This window comes from Cricetulus griseus, chromosome 4, assembly GCF_003668045.3.
Source record: "Cricetulus griseus strain 17A/GY chromosome 4, alternate assembly CriGri-PICRH-1.0, whole genome shotgun sequence".
Lineage (NCBI taxonomy): Eukaryota > Metazoa > Chordata > Mammalia > Rodentia > Cricetidae > Cricetulus > Cricetulus griseus.
Window position 1 is genome coordinate 52,830,574 of NC_048597.1, and position 15,816 is coordinate 52,846,389.

Consider the following 15,816-nt stretch of genomic DNA (forward strand, 5'->3'; position numbering starts at 1 on the left):
TTCCAGAATCAGGAAATCCCTTGTGCTCTCTCCTATCACAAACTGGAGTCTTTAGTGGATGAGGGCTTACCCTCAAAATACCTTTCCTGGGGCTGGAGAGATGTCTCAGAGGTTAAGAGCACTAACTGCTCTTCCAGAGGTCTTGAGTTCAATTCCCAGCAACCACATGGTAGCTCACAGCCATCTGTTATGAGATCTGGTGCCCTCTTCTGGTGTGCAGATATACATGGAAGCAGAATGTTGCATACATAATAAATAAATAAAATCTTTTTAAAAAGTGCCTTTCCTGTTTTTCCAGTGAAGAACAGGTGGCTTTTCTTTAATGACACTAATCCCTTTAACAACTTCCTAGTGTTCTTTTCTTCTCCAAACTGCACTTTTCATATCTTTCTGACCTACTTGTTCTTTTTCATTGTAGACATGTGTAAGTGTAATCATTCATAGCAAATGGCACAAACTAAATGTTACATTGTCTTAAAATCTCCTCTACTGAGACAGTCTATTACTTTTTAATGCAGCCTCATGCAAATTCTCTGGACATGGGCAGAGTGTATTCAATTCTCTGATCAAAACACACAAATGCCCCTAACCCAGTTCTTGATAGAGTCCTTGTTTCTCATGAGCTTGGCCTCCATTGTGTGTTTCTCTCAGCACTCCTATCTTCCAAGTTCCTACTAGGACAGCCCCATTAAGCTCTATGTATAGCATTCAGCTGCTTTTCCAGCTCAAATTTCCAAAATCGTCCACATTCCTCCCACAAAACAAAGGCCTAAGAAGCACATGACCAGGATTGACACAGCAATTGCACCATCTCTTGGTACTAATTTATTTTCTGTTGCCGTGATACCCTGATAAACGCAACTTGAGAGAAGAAGGGTTTGTATTGACTTGGAGTTGGAAAGGGCCTGCAGTCCATTATGGCAAGGCATGGTAGCAGAGCCCTGAGGCTATGCAGAAGTGAAGAGCAGAGAGAGAACAAGAAAGAAGACAGGTTATAGAATCTCAAAAGTCCTCCTACAGTGATGTAATTCCTGTAGCAAAGCTCCACCTCCTAAAGGCTCTATAACCTTCCCCATCAGTGCCACCAGTTGAGACGAATATTCAGACACATAGGCCTATGGGAAACATTTCACATTCCAACCACAGTAGCACTTCTGGCGTTTGTTCCACAAATAGCATACACAAAAGGTTATAAGGAGGAATAGGAACAAAGACGAATTTCATCATTCACAGTACCACTCAAATACTTCTGGGTTTGGAGACACTGATAAGTACAAACTGAATAGTTATGAACAAATAAAAAAGTACATGAGGTTTTCCACCAAGAATAGGAAACTATGATGAAGGCTATTTTATAAGTGTTATAGGAATACAGAGTTGCAGATGATGAGAACAGCAAAACATATATCAATCTGTCCTGACTTATCCTTGAATTTGTCCAGAAGTGATAAAATGGAAAGAAATACTAGAAGGAAGAGAATGATGTAGTGTCTGTTGTAACTTGATGACACTGAAAAGTAACTTGTGTATATAAAACACTAAAAACAATCATAAAAATTTTAAATCTGTAGTATCTCTTAAAAGATCTTTTAAAATAAATAACCTCCTGAAGTAGAAGATTGTATTATGTCTTTTTAAAGCACTTTGTATTTCCTATTATTCTTGGTATTTTTGCTAAGGAATTTGATCATTTATTAAAGTAGTTAAGTGTAAATAATAAAAAGATTTTTGTCTTTACACCATCCATGTTTAAATACTCTTTGTATATCAGTAAGTTGTTATCTTTTATTTATTCCTGTATCACAGATGTTTCAAAATAATTAATGTAAATACCTATGTATTAATGTAAATTAATATGAATTACCTATGAAGTGTCAGCAAAATTTATCTCTTTTCTCCCTCTCTCTCTTCATTCCCCACCATTATATTTTTAGGCTTAACAGAGCTGAATGACAGTCCAGTTCCCCTGGAACTTGAGCGCTGCAAGTCTCCCACTTCAGGTAAAAATAGTGGTATTTTTCAAGCTTCTGGTAATTACTATAGTAAGTTGTTGACATATTTTCATAATTCTTTTAAAATTAGTAGTTAATTCAGTTTCTGAAATTGAATCATAAGTAGCTTTGTTTCCAAAATAAATACAAAAGAATGTCTTTTAAAATGTTCTTGGCCCAAAATAAAAATAAGATGAGAAATATGAATGTAATACTTTAAGATATTTCATAAAGAAAGATCATTTTTCATATATGGTAAAAGTACCTAGATACAGAGCAGATACATGCTGTTTTTATTACTATAGCTCTGTAGTACAGTTTGAGATTGGAGCCGATGATACCCCCAGCAGTTCTTTTATTATTAAGGATTGTGTTAGCTATTCTAGGTTTTTTGTGTTCTCATGTGAAGCTGAAAGTTGTTGTTTCAGGTTCTGTGAAGAATTATGTTGAAATTTTGAAGGGATTGCATTGAATATGCAGATTGCTTTTGGTGGGATGGCCATTTTCACTATATTAATCCTACCAACCCATCTTCTGATGTCCTCTTTGATTTCTTCATTTAATATCTTAAGGTTTTTACCATACAAGTCTTTCATTTACTTGATTAGAGATATCCCAAGATATTTGAGGCTATTGCAAAAGGTATTATTTCCCTGATTTCATTCTCAGTCCATTTGCAATTGGTATATGGATTACTACTGACTTTTGTGAGTTAATATTCTATCAGCTACTTTGCTGAAAGTGTTGATCATCTGTAAGAGTTTCCAGGTAGAGTTTTTAGGGTCCTTATATCTTTGATCTCTCCAGGACTTTTAACATGAAAGGGGATTGAATTTTTTCAAAGGCATTTTCTATATCTAGTGAAATGATCGTGTGTGGTTTTTTCATTTCAGTTTGTTTATATGTTGTATTACATTGATCATTTTACCTATGTTGAACCATCCCTGCATCTCTGGGATGAAGCCTACTTGATTATGGTGCATGGACTTTTTTGTTGTATTTCTGGATTCAGTTTGGAAGTATTTTGTTGAGGATATTTTAGGATTATTTGGGGGTTTTGTTGTTTAATTTTTTTATTCTTCTCTCACATATTACTTCTCAACCTCAGTTTCCTCTCCCTCTACTCCTCCCAGCGCCCACCACCCACCACCTCTCTCTCTCCCAGATTCATTACTTCTCCATTTCATTTCAGAAAAGAGCAGTCCTCTCAGGGTTAATAAGACTGTGGACAAACCCTATCAAGGCTGGATGAAGCAGCCTAGTAGGAGGAAAAGGGGTCCTAAGAGCAGGCAAAAGAGTCAGAGACACCCACACTCCCACTTTCCAGAGTCCCACAAAAACATCCATGCTACACAACTATAACACATTTGCAGAAGACCATACAGGTTCCCTTATTATCACTTTAGTATCTGTGGACCCCTATGAGCCCTGCTTAGTTGATTCTGTGGGCCATGTTCTCATGGTGTCCTTGACCCCTCTGGTTACTACAGTCCTCCCTCTCTGTCTTCCATGGAATTCCCTGAGCTCCATCTAATGTTTGACTGTTGGTCTCTACACCTGCTTCCATTGGTTCCTGGATGAAGGTTCTCTGGTGACAATTGGGCTAGGCTTCAGTTTATGGGTATAGCAGAACATCAACAGGAATCATTTCATTGGCTTTTTTGCCAGTTATGTTTGGTACTATCCTGGGTCTCTGGTTCCTGGCCCTCTAGGCAATATCAAACATGGGCTGCCTTTCATGACACAGGCCTCAAGTTAGACCAGTCATTGTGTCTATGTTCAAAAGGGGAAATAATCTGTAATTCTCTTCCTTTGTTGGGTTTTTTATGTGGTTTTGGTATCTGGGTAAGTCTCAGCTCATGAAGTGAACTGGGTGATGTTCCTTCCGTTTTTTTTTTTTTTTTTTTTTTTTTTTTGTGTGTGTGTGTAATAATTTGAGGAGTATTGGCATTAACTCTACTTTGAAAGTCTTGTAGAATTCTGCACTAAAACCATCTGACTTTGGGTTTTTGGAGTGGTGGTAAACTTTTAATGATGGCTTCTATTTTACTAGGGGTTATATGTCTGTTTAAATTGCTTTTGTGATCTTGATGTAACTTTGTTAAGTGGTATGTGTCAAGAAATATATCCACTTCATTTAGATTTTCCAATTTGGTAGAGTACAGGTTTATTTTTTATTTTATTTTATTAGTTCTAGTTAGGGAACAAGCTTATTTCAAGTCCCTTCTGCCTCTCCCTCCCCTCAACCCCAACCCTCTTCCCCACCCCAGCCCACCCCCCCCCATCCACCCACCCTCCCCAGGCAGGGTAGGGCCCTCAAAGGGGGCTCTGCAAAGTCCACCAAGTCTTCCTATGCTGGTCCTGGGCCCTTCCCCATGTGTCCAGGGCCAGAGTGTAACCCTTCACGTGGGATGGGCTCTCAAAGTCCCTTCTTGCACCAGGGAAAAATACTAATCCACCACCAGAGGCTCCCTGGAGTGCAGAGGCCTCCTTATTGACATCCATGTTCAGGGGTCTGGATCAGTCTTGTACTGTCCTACCTGACAGCATCTGGGGTCGATGTGCTCTCCCTTGTTCAGGTCAACTGTTCCTGTGGGTTTCTCCAACCTGGTACAGACCCCTTCGTTCTTCATTCCTCCCTCTCTTCAACTAATTCCCGATTTCGGCTCAGTATATATCTGTGGATGTCAGTCTCTGCTTCCTTCAGCCACTGGGTGAGGGCTCTAGGATGGCATAAAGAGAAGTCATCAATCTCATTTTAGGGGAAGGGCTTTTGGGTTATCCTCTCCACCATTGCCTGGATTGTCAGATCATGTCATCCTTGTAGGTCTCTGGAGATCTCCCTGGTTCCAGATCTCTTCTCGGTCCTATAGTGGCTCCCTCTGATATGGTATCTCTCATCCTGCTGTCTTTCCTCTATTCTTCCCCCAACTCAATGTTTCTGCCCCTCCATTTCCTCTTCTCTTCTCCTCTTCTCTTGCTCTTATTGTAGCAGCTCCTTCCTCCCCTACCCTCATGCTCCCAATTAGTTCGGGAGTTCATGCCACTTCCATTCCTAGGGACCATTTATCCCTTAGAGTCCTTCATGTTTCCTAGTTTCTTTGGTGAAGAGCATTATAGACTAGTAATCCTTTGCTCTATGTCTAAAATTCATATATCAGTGAGTACATACCATGTTTGTCTTTTTGTGACTGGGTTACCTCACTCAGGATGAGTACAGGTTTTTAAAGTATGTCCTTAGGGTTGTCTGGATTTCCTCTATGTCTGTTCTTATGACCCCTTTTCATTTCAAATTTTATTAGTTGGATGTCATCTCTCTGCCTTCTAGTTCATTTGGATTAGAGTTTGTCAATATTATTGATTTTCTTAAATTTCTTTTAATTGACTTAAGCCCTGACTTTGATTAATCAATTTCTTGTCTTCTACCCCTTTTGAGTTTTACTTCTTCTGTTTGTTCTGTAGCTTTCAGGGAGTGCTGATAAGTTACTAGTATGAAATCGCTCCAGTTTTTTATGTATTCACATAGCGCTATGAACTTGTTTCTTACAACTGCCTACAGCTTATGATTTTTCTCAAAGAACAAACTCTTTGTTTCATTGATTCTTTGTATTGTTTTGTTTGTTTTTCTTTTATTGATTTCAGCCCCAAGTTTGAATATTTCTCATTGTCTACGATTTTTGGGGTGTGATTTCATCTTTTTGTACTAGAGGAGTGTTTCTCAACCTCCCTAATGCTTAAATACAGTTCCTCATGCTGTAGTGACCCCCAACCATAAAATTATTTTTGTTGCTACTACATAACTGTAAATTTGCTACTGTTATGAATTGTAATATAAGTATCTGTTTTTTCCGATGGGTCTTGGGTTGTTTGACCCCCAGGTTAAGGACCACTCTTCTGGAGCTTTCAGTTGTACTGTTATTAGTATGAGGTTTCTCCAGTGTTTGTTTTCTTTTTCTTTAATATAGGTACTTAGTGCTATGAACTTGCCTCTTAGAACTGCCTTCATTGTTTACCATAAGTTTGGATATGTTATGTCTTAACTTTCATTCAGTTTTAGGAAGTGTTTCATTTCTTTCTTAATTTCTGTCTTGACCCATTTTTCATACAGCAGTGAGTTAATTCAGATTTCATGAATTTGTAAGTTTTATGTTGTTGAAGATATCCGGTTTTAATACATGGTAGTAAGATAGGCTGTAGGTTGTTATTTTATTTTATTGTCTATTGAGATTTGCTTTGTGTCCAGGTATGTGGTCAGTTTTGGTGACAGTTCCACAAAGGTGCTAAGAAGAAAGTATACTCTTTTTGTGTTAGATGAACTGTCCTGTAATAAATATCTGTTAGATCAATGGTTTTATAGCATCAATTAGCTCCATCATTTCTCCGTTTTGTTTTTGTTTGTCTGTTTGTCTGCCATGTCTGTCTGTTGGTCAGGGTGGGTATTGTAGTATCCCTCTCTCAGTGTGTGAGAATTAATATATGAGTTAAGCTTTAGTAGTTTCTTTTATGAACCTGAGTACCCTTGTGCTTGGTGTATAGATGTTAAGGTTTACAATGTTCCCTTGGTGGATTTTTCCTGTGGTACGTATGTAGTATCCTTTCTTATCTTTCCTGATTAGCTTTGGTGTAAAATCTGTTTTATCAGCTATCTAAATGGTTACACCAGCTTGCTTCTTAAGTCCATTGCTTACAATACCCTTTTCTATCTTTTAACCTGAGATGATGTCTATCCTTGATGTAAGGTTTGTTTATTGAATGTAGTAGAAGAATGAATCTGTTTTCCCACCTGTTTGTCTGTGCCTTATTATTGAGGAATTTAAACCATTGATGTTGAGAGATATCAATGAGCAGTATTGGTTGATTCTTGTTATTTTATTGTAGTTGTTGTGTGTGTGTGTGTGTGTGTGTGTGTGTGTGTGTGTGTGTGTGTGTGTGTGTGTGTTTACTTTCTTGATTTACTAGCCTGGGATTATTTATTCCTTGTGTTTTCTTGGGTGTAGTTGACCTCTTTAGGTTTGAATTTTCCTTCTAGTGCCTTCTGTAGAGTTGGATTTGTAGATATATATTGCTTAAATTTGGTTTATCATGGAATGTCCATCTATTGTGATTGAATGTTTTCCTAGGCATAGTAGTCTGGGCTGCCATCTGCGCTCTCTTAGAGTCTGTAGAGCATCTCTTACAGGTTTTAGAGTGTCTACGGAGAAGCCAGGTGTTATTTGAATACAACTGTCTTATTGTATGACTTGTTCTTTTTCCTTTGCAACTTTTAATATTTTTTCTTTGTTCTGTATGTTTAGTGTTTTGATTATGGGACAGGGGGAATTTCTTTTCTGATCCAATTTATTTGGTGTTCAGTATGTTTCTTGTATCTTGATAGGCATCTCCTCTATAGGTTAGGTAATTTTCTCCTGATTTTTTTTTAAATGTTTTCTGTGCCTTTGACTTGGGTTTCTTCTCCTTCCCCTATTCCTATTACTCTTAGATTTGGTCTCTTCATAGAGTCCCAGATTTCCTAGATGTTTTGTTCCAGTTCTTTGGATTTAGCATTTTCTTTGGTTGAGCCATCCATTTCTGCTATCATGTCTTCAGTGTCTGAGATTCTCTCTTCAATCTCTTCTGTTGGTGAGGCTTATCTCTAAGTTTCCTGTTCACATTCCAAATTTTTCATTTCCAGATCTCCCCCACTTTTTCTTTATTGATTATCTCTCCACTTTCAGATCTTGAACTGTTTTATTAATTTCCTCCCAGTGTTTTATTCTCTTATATTTTAAGGGATATATTAATTTCCTCTTTAAGGATCTCTATCATATTTACGAGGGCTGTTTTAAGGTCTTTGTCTTGTGCTTCAGCTTTGCAGTAATACTCAGGGCCTGCTGTGGTAGAATTGTTGGACTTTAGTGCAAACATATTGTCCTAGCTGTTATTGATTGTGTTTTTACACTGGCATTTAGGCATCTGGGTTTGGAAAATTGTAATTCTGGGTACTGATATCTGGTTTTGTCTTTGTGGGGTGGGTGTTTTATTTCTTGGTTTCTGATGCCTTCTCTGGTTCTTAGGAGAGTGTGGTGGCTGTGTGTTGCCTGGTAGAAAATTCTTCCAGGATCCTGCCAGGTGTAGTCACTTGAGTCCCAGGTAAAAGGTGTTTCTAGGTATTGGGAGCCTACAGTTAGGAATGGTGTTGGGCTAGGAGGGGAGCTGAGGAGGTACAAAGAAGACAGGAAAGCAGGGGTTTCTACCTGAATCTGTTTAGTCCTCTACAAATAGAGAGATTGGAGAGACACCATAGCATGTAGTCTTTTACAAAGCTAGGGATGAGACTGGAGGATTGGATTTGGAGGAATGGGGGAAGAAGTGAATGATCTTCTGTTAGCCCACCTGCTTAGCTGGCAGGAGAAGCTTTGGGTTCTTGGGGGTGGAGGATGCCTGCTGGAGTTGGGGCCTAGGACAAAGCAATGTGTCTGGGGACAGAAGTTGAGGGGATGATCTGTGTGATCCACTTGAAATGGTGACACAGAAGAAGGGGAGCTCTGCTAAAGGGATGGGGATGAGACTGGGGATTGAACTTGGAGGGAAGGGGGGAGAGCTAAAAATCTTCCATTAACCTACCTGCTTCCCTGAATGAAGTGCGAAATTCCTTTTTTCTTTTCTTTTGTTTTTGGACTAAGAGTTACTTTAAGTGAATTTATAGCATTGGGTAGTAGTGTTACTTTATTTCTTGAGTTCCTATTTGTATTCTGTTTAGTTTACCTGCCAAGAACTGAAAATCAGGAAATTAAAATATTGTATAACAATATATTTATTGATTTTCTTTCCATCTGCTGTGTATTTACTTCTCAGTATTTTTTACTTACTTTGTCATATTTTATACACTGATATTTAGAAAGCACATCCACATTTAAAGTGTAACTTTTACCAGTCAGTATTTTGTTTTTTACTTTATATGTTATGTTTTTACCTAAGTTTTACCTATATTATCAAAAACATAACTTATATTTTTCTAATTTCAGACACTAACCCTTCTGATTAAACTTTTTTTTAATTATAGTACATAAGCTTCACAGTACATACATCTTAAAATCTCAGCCAGATTCACTTAACAAATAAATATGCCATGTGAAAATCCCAGTTTGAAACAGAATGTGTGTAACCTTACCCCTGACCTCCACAGCAGCACCTATTATCTCTGTGATTGTCACGTCTATGTGCTTATTACCATGAATCAAAATTGTAGTACTTTGATATGAATAAAATGATATGATGTTTACTTTTCGTTTTTATCTCTCCTCTCCCCGACCTCTCCTCTTCCTCCCTCCCTCCCTCTGTATCCTATCCATCTCTGTTACAGCATGATAATTTTGCTATGTAATATCTCATTATATGACTATGTCTCAATTTAATGTTGCAGAACATTTGGTGGTTTGGGGCTTTTATAAATGAGCCAGTATGACTATCTTCTACATTTTTAATGCAAATACCAACTCATTTTTGTTGCATACATGTCTAGAAGTAGAACTGGGGGATGTCAATTATGCAAATGTACAGTTAGCAAATATACTACCAAAGAGGTTTTTTTTAAGTAGTTGTACTAATTTACTTCCACTTAAAGTGCTCAAATGGTCTACTCTTTCATAAAATTCCTGATATTCAATGTTAGGGCAATTAATTTTAAAAATTAGTCATTTTGAAGTGTATGAAGGATTAAATTAGATTGATCATCTCTGATGTCTGATTTTGAAGAGTTCTAAATGGACTTACTATTTATCCTCTTTTATAAGATATTTAATTCTTCTCCTCATTGTGGTTAGGTCACCAACTTTTCTTTATTAATATCTCTCTCTCTCTCTCTCTCTCTCTCTCTCTCTCTGTGTGTGTGTGTGTGTGTGTGTGTGTGTGTGTGTGTGTGTGGTGCTGGACAGAAGTCTTTTGCTGCATGTATATAGTACAAAACATCTTGTTCCTTCTCTGTGACTTTTCCTTTACTTTCTTAAAGTCAATGCTAGTTCTAATGTAATCAGCTTGACAGTGTTTTACTTTATTGGCATGTTTTAAGAGTTTTTATTTAAAGAAAATCTTTGCCCACTCCATGATCATGAAGCAACTTTGGTACTATCATCTAGAAGCTTATTGTTTTATATTCCATATTTAACTGCCAATTGAAACATGTTCTGTATATAACATGAGGAAGGAGCTGTTTATTTATCCAATTGTTAAGTGGGATTTATTTGGAAAGAATCCTTCCCTTCACTGCACGGAAGTGGAGGTTTTCCTCTAAATCGATGGACTTTACCTTGTGGAGTGCGAAGTGTAGGTGTGCATGTGTGCATGTGTGTGTGTGTAGGCTTTATCTTCCATTCTAGATATAATGCATACCACTTTTTCAGACCATGCTGTCTTAATTAATGTAGCTTTGTAAATACTACTGACAGTGTAGTTTCTCCAAATTCTTGGTCCTTTTTCAAAATTTTTTATATATTCTAATTTTTGTAATTTTAGGAAGAGTTTATTATAATATAAGCATATTTATATTGCTATTGCAATTTCACTAGTTACAGATCAATCAGGTATAATTCATGTGTTTAATAATATTGAATTTCCCCTTTGTGTTACACATTTCTGTGTTTTTTCTTTATCTTAGTAATGATTTTTAATTTTCATTATAGAAGTCTTGTTCATCTTTCATTAGATTTTTATATTTGATTTTTCAATTATTATAAATGCCATTTAATTTCTATATATCTGTGACTAGAATATAAAAACTTAATATTTACAAATTACACTTGCATCCAGCAACTTCTTAAATTTACAAATTCTAGTAGTTTATAAATTTTGGGGATTATCTACATATTTAAGCATATCCCCAGTGAAAATGGTATTTCTATTTCTTCTAAAGAAAGATGTTGTCTAAGGCTTCCATATAGTATTACATAGATGTGATTTTAGTGACTTTGTTTCTAATCTCGGGATTAAGGCTTTAAAATGTTCATAATTATGAGATAATTTCTGAAAGGTTTTGGTGAGCATCCTTTTTCCTGTAGTGTTTATTATTTTATGAGAGTTAGGGCATCTCTGGAAACTTCAATGCAGTGCTGCTACCCTTAGGGTCACCTCAAGGGGCTTGCATACAATCAAGTAGATTATTTACAAGGAAGACAGTTTTGATTACCTCTGTGTTTTGTTTCTTGGAGGTAAAATTATGTATTATGATGGAATTCATTTATAACTTCAGTGCTAATAATGTCTGTTGAATACATCTTTCTAAATGGGATAGATAAAGTATTTTCCCTATGAATAAAATTTTAGTTATTTTTTCAGTAGTTATTCCTTACAAACAATATCACTGGAGGATCTTAGACCTCCCCCCATTAAATCTTCTAAAATCAGATGAAAATATTCAGTGTAAGTCTATTAAAAAAATAAACTAGAACTAAAGGAAAACAGTAATCATTTTATATAGGTTTTTCTATGTTCTCAAAGTCTCTTATACCCTAATAAATACAAATAACAGAGATGAAGGTTCAGACTATGAATTTTTTCCCTGAGGTAATAAAGATAATAGACTGTAGACTGGGAATTACAGAACCCACTGAGCCAACTGGTATCTGATGTTCTCAGTATTCAAGAAAATATAATGTTTTCATATTGGTTATTCATTTACTAAACTATTTAACCAGTATTTTCAGTTTCTACATTTAGATATTAGGCTATCTTCTAAAGAAAAATAAGAACAGAAAGCAAAAATACTTCATCACAAATGGAACTAGAGTTCTTTTGAAGAAACAAGCATTATATTAGTAATGTTACTTTTTAAAGCTATGAAACGCTTTTGCAATGCACAGGTAATGTTGTGTGATTTGTGCCCTATATAAGCTCATCCTTCAAGAGGGTTGGGTAGGTCCTAATATTCAGTCCTACCCCAAGTTGCTTGACAGAACTATAATTTTCTAAAGAAACAGCCCCTTTTGGGGACAAAGAGTTGAAAACTCAGCAAACCTTTAATTTTACTGTTATATCTTCCCAAGAATATGGACATTTTTTCAAATTGTTGTGCCCAGAGAGCATCCTCTTCTTTTCTCCCATTAGGTCCCAAGACTCCTTCTATTTCTATTATTACCATCGACCTCATAATTCCTATTTCCCATAGTCTACAAAAAAGCTTAATATGCAACCAAGTCTGATGAAAACTAGTGTGACAGATATTTATTTTATTAAACATATCTTTATTTAAGTGTCATAGAAGTGGTGTCGTAAAATAGCCAAAAACAGAGTGGCCATCTCTCTTTTTTGAGACATAGACTTGATCTAGGATTCAGTGGCCCAGATTCTGTGTACCTAATATCCCACTGCATCTTCAGAGAAACTTCATTTCCCCTCCTAATATACATATATACATACATAGATGTGCATGTACAGTATATATACATATATATGTATATATTATCATATTTATGTTAAATAAGGGCACAAAATAGGGCTGGAAAGATGTTCAATGACTAAAGTACTTGTCACATAATTGTGAGTGCTATAGATCAACTTCCCAGCACCCACATACATGTGAGGTAGTATGGCAGTCAGCTTGTAACCTCAGCACTTGAGAGGCAGATATGGAGGATCCCTGCAACAAGGTGGCTAGCTAGAATAGCTACATCATCAAGCCCTGGATTCTAATTACAAGTCCTGCCTCAATATAGAAGGTGGAGAGTGATCAAGGAAGATACTTGACAACACCTACCTCTAATCTCTACATGCATGCTCATGCATCATGCACACACAGTCCAGCCCAACACACAGACCTTCTGTGTAGTCATTAGGAAATTGACCTTTAAGATATAATTATTCTTAGTTCACTTGGGCTGAGAAATTATATGCCAATAGTCTTGTATTCCCTTCCTTTAGGACTTGCTACCAGAACTCCCGAGGCAGCACCAGGCTTTTATAGGAATGAAATGCCAGCTGTGAGACAGAGGAATCAAGTACACCACTTGCCAGGTGAAGGTGAAAATCTTTTCTATGAATAAACAAAAGACTTGCTTCTTCCCAATTTGCTTCACAGTTTAATAATTGCTTCTTATTTGTTGTGTTGAAAACACAGGTCAAAACATGGCAAATAAAGACACGTTGCTAGAAGCATTTATTCAAACCAGAGACAGACGCTTATTTCACATTATAAAATTATGTTCTGTAGAATTTTGATACTATTTAAAAAAAAAAGCTTATGGCTGAATAACCTCATGAAGCCTGTAAGAAAGGACAGGACAAAATTCAGATGAAATGTAAATGCCCCGAACAAGGGAGATTTTATTGTAGAATCACTGTTGGCCTTTATAGTCCAATGAATTGGTTTCTTAACTGGCACCCCTGATATCCCAACGACTCTACCAAAGAATTGGCACTTTGGAACATTTTCCTGAAGAATTATCCTTCACAGGGTTTATAATCGAAATACTATGTAGAGACATTAAAACCTGAAACTAGCTGTTGGGACCCAAACAAACTCCCACACAGTATGTATACCCTTCATAAGTTACTCGTTAACAAGTGGATCCGGCCAGATTTGTAACCTTAAAGACATATTAATGTTACAGAGGAACACTAAATGAGGAAAGCAATATGACATTTACAAAATAATCACTATTAAAATTATATGAATGAGCAATGAGAAGGAAGTAGCTGATTTATAAAGAAACTACATTTAACAAAATTATTTCAAAAGAACTTGTGAAATATACCTTTATTGCTTTCTTTTGGGACAAGGTTTTTCTGTGTAGCCTTATCTGTCCTGTACTTACTCTGTAGACCAGGTTGACCTTGAACTCACAGAGATCCACCTGCCTCTGCCTCCCAAGTTCTGGGATTAAAGGTACACGCCACCACCACCTGGCTGAAATATACCTTTCTTGAAATAGTAGAAGAAAATGGTTGACTTTTTAAGTTCCAGGAAAAGCCTATTTTGAAAATTACTTCATTTCTGTAGTTCAATAATTAATACAAGTTTTAGACTTGCTTGCTAAAATCTCTATTTTATAGTACTTGAGCACAAATAAGGTATTTTTGTCCTGGTGCCTAGTTTGATTTTTGCAGCAACACTATGAGGTTGCTGAAGAGAAGAGTTCTTAATTCACTCCAGGGTACCTTGTAAGAAACGGTTTAGCACAAGTCCAGATTGTCAAGCCTCATGGGCTTCTGATTACTTGGCCCACATTAAATGGATACAGATTATTTGCTCTCCTATTGTAAAAGGTTTAAAAATGTAAGTTGAAAACTCAGGCATCTCTGGGAATTTATAACTTGAGATATATATTAAACTAATCAGAAATTAAGTTTCATAGTGAATGAAGAAGTATATGGAATTAATAGTCATTAATTAACTAATATTGTCTAAATAGAAATATAATGTTTAATATAAGATCAATGGCAAGACATATTTTTATGCTAAGGCAAATTCTAATTACAATAACCATTACCTCTCTGCTCACTGTATCTTAGCCTTTTCTAAAAAGGCAAGGGGGGCCAGGCATAGCAATATAGTTGGAGAATACAGACCTTTCATGGCGTGGTAACCCCCAAATGTTTCTTTTATTAACTTTGCATATATATATATTATATATATATATATATATATATATATATTTGCCCATATATGTTATTGGTTTCTTCAATTTGTGGATTAGGACAAGGGAAATTCCATTGTCATACTCAACCACTCAATTAATCAATAAATATATAAGTTCAGATAAACATCAGAAACATTGTCCTCAAAGCAACTTCTATTTTAAATTAGTGCATGATTTGTATGTTTCCTAGAAGTCTAGACCATAGAGGTAGTTTTTTCTATGTCAAGAAGACCATGCTGCTCAGTTTCAAGGGCATTACTTTGAAATCAGAAAATGTCACCTTATCTAAGCACTTTCTATCACTATGTTAATTAATATCTTAACTTTAAATGTTTATTCGTGTCCAGAACATAGGTGCGCCACAATATATGTCAGTTATCTTTACAAACACAGGGGTGAGCATCCATGGCCTAAGGAGAGCAAGTTAATTCCTCTTGACCATTCTAGGCTTGCAAATGCTCATGTGGCTTAGCCATAGAAAATTCAAAATCTTTCACTAGAGATCAAAAAATAAATCTAGTTTTTCAAGAAATATCTGAACAGCAGGCTTGAATTGGAAACTTCTAACTTTCTCTTCATGGTATACATTACCATTAAAGGCAATAACACTTTGATTTAGAGTTTAACCTATTTATTTTTTGATTCAGCTAGAGAAAGGAGGATATGGCTGACATTTATTGGAAGTCATTACATATTTCTAATGAACCACACTGCACTATCCACTGACTTTAAACTGAATGAAAAATCAGAAAAATGGAATTTACATGTGATTAAAGGATATGCTATTATAAAGACACATGAAGGCCACTAATCAAAACCATACTTGAATGTCGAAAATTCTGTTCATATTTAAGGGCTGAGTATATTATCTCATTCTGTAATATGCTATGATAAGCTCAAATTGATTGCTTTGCCTTGTCATTAAAATTAAACCTAAATTTAGGAAGGATAGATAATAACAGTTTGGCAAAAGTTTATGATCTGCTGAATGCTTTTATAAATTCAGGCTTAAAGGTCACATTAGCAGATCATAAACTTTTGCAAAGCACTTGCTTATAGCAAAATACATTTATAAATTCAGGCTTAAAGCTATAAACTATAAAGCTATAAGCAAGTCCTTTTACTTATTTATATCATGATTGTTCCCTCATAATGATCCTATGTAAAAGAAATTTGAATAAATCAACCAGATCATAGCTCAGTTGACAGAGTGCTTG

The 15,816-nt window shown here is 36.0% G+C and overlaps 1 protein-coding gene across 4 annotated transcripts in view; it reads left to right on the forward strand.

The window, feature by feature from the left end:
• Stxbp5l (syntaxin binding protein 5 like) overlaps positions 1 to 15,816 on the forward strand; it is a 215,683-nt gene that overhangs the window by 158,429 nt on the left and 41,438 nt on the right. For all 4 annotated transcript variants that reach the window (XM_027412712.2, XM_035444255.1, XM_027412713.2 and 1 more), the window contains one exon: positions 1,935 to 2,000. In XM_027412712.2, coding sequence (XP_027268513.1) covers positions 1,935 to 2,000 — 66 coding nt within the window. The remainder of the gene's footprint in view (positions 1 to 1,934; positions 2,001 to 15,816) is intronic.